Source organism: Salmo salar, chromosome 12 (genome assembly GCF_965601325.2).
Source record: "Salmo salar chromosome 12, fSalSal1, whole genome shotgun sequence".
NCBI lineage: Eukaryota > Metazoa > Chordata > Actinopteri > Salmoniformes > Salmonidae > Salmo > Salmo salar.
In genome coordinates this window covers 88,870,594-88,878,441 of record NC_138302.1, presented here as the reverse complement: position 1 = coordinate 88,878,441, position 7,848 = coordinate 88,870,594, and the positions used below count along the sequence as shown (strand labels likewise).

General features: G+C 43.8%; 1 protein-coding gene across 1 annotated transcript; it reads left to right on the top strand.

Moving 5' to 3' along the window:
* The first annotated feature begins 744 nt into the window (after positions 1-744).
* On the top strand, positions 745-5,936 carry LOC106565970 (glutamate receptor U1). The gene is made up of 10 exons (XM_014133687.3): positions 745-879; positions 1,056-1,141; positions 2,855-2,886; positions 3,014-3,193; positions 3,376-3,599; positions 3,712-3,809; positions 3,945-4,162; positions 4,335-4,554; positions 4,751-4,995; positions 5,113-5,936. The coding sequence occupies exons 2-10, from the start codon at positions 1,072-1,074 to the stop codon at positions 5,215-5,217; spliced, it is 1,392 nt and encodes a 463-aa protein (XP_013989162.1). The 5' UTR covers positions 745-879; positions 1,056-1,071; the 3' UTR covers positions 5,218-5,936.
* Positions 5,937-7,848: the final 1,912 nt, after the last annotated feature.

Genomic DNA, 7,848 nt, shown 5'->3' with positions numbered 1-7,848 from the left:
ATTATGATTGGCCAACACAGAAAACCCATTGCATCGAGTTGTAACGGGAGCACATATTAGCGCAAATCGTTGAGAAAAGCTCATCGACCTTTCTTGCGCGCCTTAACTTCATTATCGACGCACAACAGTATTTCACACCTGTTACGTCCAGTACAGTGCTGCTTAGAAGTTGCATTCCGTTGGGTACGGTTAAAAAAAAGGCTATGCCTGTATGCATAGCCTTTTTCTGCATAGTTACTTAACTTGTCACAATTTATTGCATATACAAACAAAATAGATATTGATTAATGAAGGGGCAACATATCTGCAGCCAAGAGTTAGACATGTAAGAGGAATAGCTCCATGCAGCTCCCTTTGCTGTTTACACTACACACATTCCCACCCCCTTTCGTTTGTCAATGGTTTTTTAAAAACCTTTTCTTTATTATTTGTTCAGGAGCCTACAGCCTTGCTCTGTAAACAGGTGTGAACCTGAGGCTGACTTCAAACCAGTCACAAGCAATTTGGCAGATTATAAGATTTTTTCTCAATTATAACAACCTGTGATACATTCCAAACATATTATTAAGTGACTTATTGAGTTTATTTTATTTTTACAGGGACAGTGCACATTAATCAACGTTTCAGTAAAAGTGCCGGTTTTAGCCAGCCGGCTAATTTTCAACCGCAGTCCCTGTAAAGGGAACAAACTCTTTGTCTGTCCCCCACCCCCCTTTAAAATCTCATTCTCCACCCACAAAAAGTCCATTGGCTGTTATCACAACTATGTTGTGTTGGGATGAATATTTCTCATCATCATTTGCCCTAGTTCATCAGGATCAGATTATAGTTGGAAGGTTCAACACAGCAGACTCAATTTACAGCTAACAATCCTGTCAGGTATGGAGATATTTTTCATTTGTTTATTGTCATAGATTTAATATGTCCATGCTTCATACCTAGGGTATTTTTTGTCAGCTGTTCAATTGTATTCCTTAATTTGTTCCCTGAGTTTTTTTGTTCTCTGAATTTGATAGTTTGTAATATCAATTACATTGATTGTTTTACATCATTAGGATCAAAGGTGAAACCATGAGGGTGCTGGAGGGTGTTGTAGTGTGCACCGTGGTGCTTCTACTGTCCCCAGGGAGCTGTGCTGCAGGTAATGCAATGTTTAACATGCATCCTACTGTGCTTAGAAACCCAGTGAGTGGTTTGCCTGTTTGTCTGTCACTTAAGCAAACAAAATTGTATAAAACAGGAATCTTGACATGCATGGGATTCACCGTAACCTTGTCCCAGATCTGTTTGTGCTCTTACCAATGCTGTTATTGTCTGGCGTTACAGCAAAAACATTCTATTGTTAATAACCTCTAAAGAGCTGGAGCAGAACACTGCAGATTTGTTTGGTATGACAATGAGTGACAAGGAGTTGGTATCAGGGGCGGACATAGCGATTTGGGGGCCCATTTCAAAATTCTGTTGATGGGCCCCCTAACACCCAAAGGAGACATTTCCCCCATAAATGTACTGCTTGATTATTATTATCCAACAATTAAAAATGAAATGTATAGGGCCTATAAAGATGTTGAGTGAGTGGCTCACTGACATTTGTGTGAAAAATATATAACCAAAATAGTCCAAAATCAGTCAGTGTGGGCACCTCGGGCAGCTGAGGTCCATTTAATTTGAAACCTATGGAAGTCCACCTATTGTTGGCATGATGACACAAACAAACTGGGACTCAGACTGACTCATGTGAAAATGACATACTGTATCTGTGCTTTAGATGTTTTTCTTTAGCTGTTTGACCAGTCGTTGTACTGTCTGGTGGCAGTGTGACAGTGGATATGCTCATTTTGGTGCCAGACTCCTCATGTCCTCTCTGCTTGACGTGGTATAGTTTCTCAGGCCTTGACTAGTCATAAATGGGGAGACTGTCAGCTGGGCATGGCATCAAAGTGAGGGGCCGCATCCTGTCTGGCACACACACACCATACCCCACTCTGATAGAAAAAGAAGAGAGCCAGCTGACATGATCACAAAAATCCTTGTGTTTAACTGTAGCCAAATAGTGACAGGGCCATTGAGAGCTTGTATGTGTGTCATATTTTGAATAGGAGGAGCTGATGTGTGTGTCAGGATCGCCCTATGGTATTGATGGAGTCCTGAGGCCTTAGCCTGAATCAAGGCTTTTGATACTCTTTGACTGCCCTCCCACCCCATAGTGCCATGGCTTTGTGATGGCTTGAATTAACTCACTAACTGGTTTATGGCTATAAATAGATCTTGGGGGTTTTGAACATTTTCAAGAGGGAAAAGAGAGTGGCCAGATCTCTGGGATGCCGGAAACCAGTGGTGATGAGAAAGAAGGCATCAATGCACCCCCACATTCACCCTCACTATCTGCAAAGGGGTCACTGACTTAGGGTATAAGGCCTAAAGAAGGCCACAGCACAAAGAGCTCTTTGATTCAGCCTGCTAAATTTGGAAGGCACTCCAATTGCACTCAGAGTGAAAGAAAAACTCAGTGATGTTAAACCACTGGGACTGGAAAGACACTTTGGCAATATCTCAATGCCGATAGGGAAGTTCTGCTAAAGTCTGCTGCCGGTTCCCTCTCCTCTGTCTCTTCAATGTGTCAGCATGTATGTTGTTGTCCTCATGTGTATATGCCTTTATTCAATTGAAATTATGTATTGATGCATTGATGCTCTTAGAAAGCACTCAAAATGTTCCACTGTTGGAGATGCTGCGAATCCTAATTGATTTAACTAAAGATGTAGTTGGACATGTTCAAATACAACTTCATTTGGATGTGGCTGCTCTGAATCAAGATAACCTCTATATCTTACTATCTTTTTTCCCTTATCAGTGCGACCAGACTTGACAATCACTACAATAAAGGTAGTACGATACCTGTTTCTGACACTATACTTTATTGCCTGAAAGCATTTTATACTCAAATTCAAGACATTTGCTGCTGTATAAATATGATTACATCAGAATAGTTCCTTTGTGTCCCATCTTTCAGCAAGATCCATACACAATGTCCAAAGGCTCTCAGCTGGAAGGGTACTGCATGGACCTGCTGTCTGAACTGGCCAAGAAACTGAGCTTCAAATACAATGTGCACCTGGTGAAAGATGGGTCCTATGGCAGGCAGGATGAGAGTGGGGCCTGGAACGGGATGATCGGTGAGGTGGTGAGAGGGGTGAGTAAAGCTAGCATTTTCATACATAAGTGATTATAGTACAAAAAAATCTACTCACATCTGCTTATGATAGATACTGTACAGATGTGACTATAACCATGTGTGATGTTATTAATGCAGATAAAAAGCAAATGTATAATGTGCAATCCATAAAATATTAATATATATTCTTATCCCTGTAGGAGGCAGACCTGGCGATTGCTCCTCTGACCCTAACTGCTGCCCGGGAGAAGGCTGTGGGGATGACCAAACCCTTCATGCAGACAGGCATCAGTATTCTCCTGAGGAAAGACATCTCAGAAGAGGCTGGCTTCTTTGACTTCCTTACCCCCTTCTCAGTAGATACCTGGGTGGGGATCCTCGCTGCATACCTGGGGACTGCTGTCTGCTTCTGTATAGTAGCCAGGTGAGTTGTTATTGTGATGAACTTTCATCAGAAAATACATTTATCATGTGCCTGACGGGAGCCTTTTACAAGTAGAATTTAAAGACGGTTACACAAAACTTTTTCAACACAGACTCAGCCCATGTGAGTGGAGTCAACCCCAGACTGAGAAAAACAGCTTCACTCTCAGCCACAGTCTGTGGTACACCGCTGGAGCCCTCACTTTACAGGGTAACTAACAGGGATTTAACCAGGCATTTCAACCAATAGCTTACCCACAGCAGTACAACATAAGAGCTTAGGAGGAGCTTTATATGGGTCTGTGGTTTGGTGTTCTGATTTAGTATTCCTTTATCTTATTCTCAGGTGCCGGTCCACACCCCAAAGCTTTATCAGGACGTATTATCTGCTGCACCTGGTGGTTGTTTGGTCTGGTCCTCTTGGCCTGCTATTTCTCCAACCTCAGCACCTCTCAGGGCTCAGACTCCAATTCACTGATGGTGAAAGGGTTTGAGGACCTGGCCAACCAGCAAGGAATTGAGTATGGGACCCTGTCTGGCTCCTCTACGCTTGCCTACTTCAAGGTTAGGCCAGTGTACCCCGCCACACCCGGCCCTCCTATATCCCTCCTTTTCCCTTCACTCTTTGCCATCAAAGGATTAGATTCACGTCAGTGTCTCAGTTCTGTCAGTTCTCTCAGCAGCATACTGACTTTCTCTTCCTCTCTGTCTGTGGTTTTTCTTTTCTTTGGTGTAGAACTCTAATAACCCAACCTACCGCAAGATCTATGAGCACATGGAAAGAACCAAGAGTTTTGTGCCGTCAATGGATGAGGGTGTTCGCCGGGCAAAGGAGGGCAACTTTGCCTTCATTGGAGAGTCTGTGTCACTGGACTTGGCGGTGGCACGTCACTGTGAGCTGATCCGTGTCCATGAGGTCATCGGCATGAGAGGGTACAGCATTGCAGGCACCCTGGGTGAGCCATGTAGTCTAGACCGATAGTGAGATCTCATACAACACATATTGACTGAAACTTTTAAAAACTGTTCCTGTACTCAAAATAGCAAGGCACCCAGATACTCATGCAATCCACATATTGGCTTATGGCTGATTTTATGACCTTATGACAACAAGCCAGCTGACTTGCAAATGGTACTGTTTGTGTCATTCAGGTTCTCCCATGCTGAAGAACCTGAGCGTGGCCATCCTGCAGCTGAGTGAGGCAGGGGAGTTGTCCTACCTGCGCAGTAAGTGGTGGGCCAGCAGCTGCATGGCAAACCCAGCCAAGGCCTCCTCCCTGCAGCCCCACAGCCTGAAGGGCATGTTTCTGGTGCTGGTCCTTGGCCTGGGACTGGGGGTGCTGCTGGCTGTCCTGGAGCTCACCGCCAAGTCCCGGAGCGGTGCTGGGGAGCAGAGGGTGAGCTAGTCACTGCTGGTTTAACACTGGTGCATTGTGTGAATATTTCATATGAATGGATAAGCAGATTGCCTGGTCAAGATCTCTCTAAACATCCATACAATTTGCTCCCCACAGAAATCATGTTGCACAGTGTTGTCTGAAGAACTGAGTCAGCGTTTCAGGGGCACCACCACCAATGAGAAGAGAAGTGAGGAAACCACAGACAAAGAAAAAGCATGAGGAGACATGATAGTATATGATAATATATACAGCCTGACAAAGCAAATGTCTCCATGCAGGTCTTGACATGAATCATGGCTTGTATACTTATTTTCATTTTCAATACTATCTACCACAGTGAGACAGAGTGTATCAGAAAGGCTTCCAGACTGTTATATGATATATGTTTATTAACAGAGTGATACATAACATAGTGAAGTCAATTAACAATACTACTGAAGTACTATGTTTCAAAATAATTACATGATAGCAGAGCATTTTACTGAGAAAACCAACATGTATATTTACTGTTACAAAACATGTAATGTGTACTGATTTATAAATATTTAAGGGGAGTGCAAAAATAGAAATTAAACATGAAGATTCAAGTCATCTGTAAATTATGAAAAATTGTCAGTTTCAAAGAGTTTACATTTCAGTACTTTGGTTCGGAACAAATACTGAGAACAACAGATTACTGCTATTAATTGTATGATGCAGTAAATTTGTTTCAAAGTAGATTATACATTTACATATTGTAGATACTAAGTAAACCTAACTGTTTTTGTACAATTGGCAGCACACATTTTGCGCATTTCTTTCGAAACTATAAAACCGTTAGTTCAATTTTTTGGTTATTATAGAACTCAACATACATAAAAAAGCATTATGTCATAGAATGATGTTGATGTAAAAGTTACGGCACATCTTTCAATAAAACCAGTCTAATAATGAATATATATTCCATTCTGTTTCAATCTGAACTATTTACCACTTTGGTAATACATTCTATTTACAATACATGCATCTTGATGCAAAATCAAAATACCCACATCAAAAAGTAGGTGATTAAATTATACTAATAAACTTGTTTGGGCTCCTGTAATGATCCTGCGTGTGTAGCTGACAGTACAGACCACGGTGGTACATTTTGTTCATGCATCTAGAATCTAGATACATGCAAGGTAATGCTATATGTTTAGAGTGTATTTCATACTCCTATGTTTAATCCAATGCTGCTCACTGCTGTGATTCTTGTAATGGCTGACTACTATCACATGGAGTAAATAAAACACATCAAATAACATTATCATTCCAGGTCATCAATCAACATCGATTTTGTACTGTTGAATGATCGGAGCATACAGGTACAGATTTCTACTAAACACATACTTTGTGACTCATTCAAAGGAATACATATTTAACACTGGCATGGCATGCTCTCTAGTTGGGATACAATAAGACAATCTAATAAGATTCACTCTTACCGTCAAAAAAGAGTGGTGAACTACAGCAGATCTCCCTTATCTTCTGGTTGAAGAGGGAGTTTATCTGGCTCTACAGGGTGCCCACTTCTCTCTGCTCACCAACTGGCACACGGGAGGGCCGGAGCTAGAGACTCAGACTGTCTATACTGCCACCACTGCTGGAGTCACTGTCAGATAGGCAGAGGCCATTGGGTACAGGATTCACCTGGTGGCCATAGCTGCCATGGTTCTGAGGTGGTTCTGGGGGAAGGGGGGAGGAATCTGAGGCTGCCAGTGCATAGCAGCCCTGCGGTTAACCGCCGGGGAGAGTGGCGAGGCGTGCGGCTTCCGTAGAACACTGCGAGAGCGGGCCTTGATCCTTAATGTACTGGAGGGGAATTGGCTGGCTGGGGTCTCCAGGGTCTGTCTGACTCTGACAGGGGAGGAGAGGAATACCTATGTAAGAGTGCTGTTCATTGACTACAGCTCAGAATTCAACACCATAGTTCCCTCCAAGCTCATCATCAAGCTGGAGGCCCTGGGTCTCAACCCTGCCCTGTGCAATTGGGTCCTGGACTTTCTGACAGGCCGCCCCCAGGTGGTGAAGGTAGGAAGCAACATCTCCACTTCGCTGCCCCTCAACACTGGGGCCCCACAAGGGTGCATGCTCAGCCCCCTCCTGTACTCCCTGTTCACCCATAACTGCATGGCCATGCACACATCCAACTCAATCATCAAGTTTGCAAATGACACAACAGTAATGAGCCTGATTACCAACAACGACAAGACAGCCTACAGGGAGGAGGTGAGGGCCCTCGGAGTGTGGTGTCAGGAAAACAACCTCTCACTCAACGTCAACAAAAGAAAGGAGATGATCGTGGACTTCAGGAAACAGCAGAGGGAGCACCCCCCTATCCACATCGACGGGACAGTAGCGGAGAAGGTGGAAAGTTTTAAGTTCCTTGGCGTACACATCACAGACAAACTGAAATGGTCCACTCACACAGACAGTGTGGTGAAGAAGGCGCAACAGTGCCTCTTCAACCTCAGGAGACTGAAGAAATTTGGCTTGTCACCCAAAACCCTGACAAACTTTTACAGATGCACAATTGAGAGCATCCTGTCAGACTGTATCACAGCCTGGTACGGCAACTGTACCACCCTCAAACGCAAGGCTCTCCAGAGGGTATTGAGGTCTGCACAGCGTATCACTGGGGGCAAACTACCTGCCCTCCAGGACACCTACACCACCCGATGTCACAGGAAGGCCAAAAAGATCATCAAGGATGTGAACCACCCGAGCTACTGCCTGTTCACCCCGCTATCATCCAGAAGGCGAGGTCAGTACAGGTGCATCAAAGCTGGGACCGAGAGACTGAAAAACAGCTTCTATCTCAAGGCCATC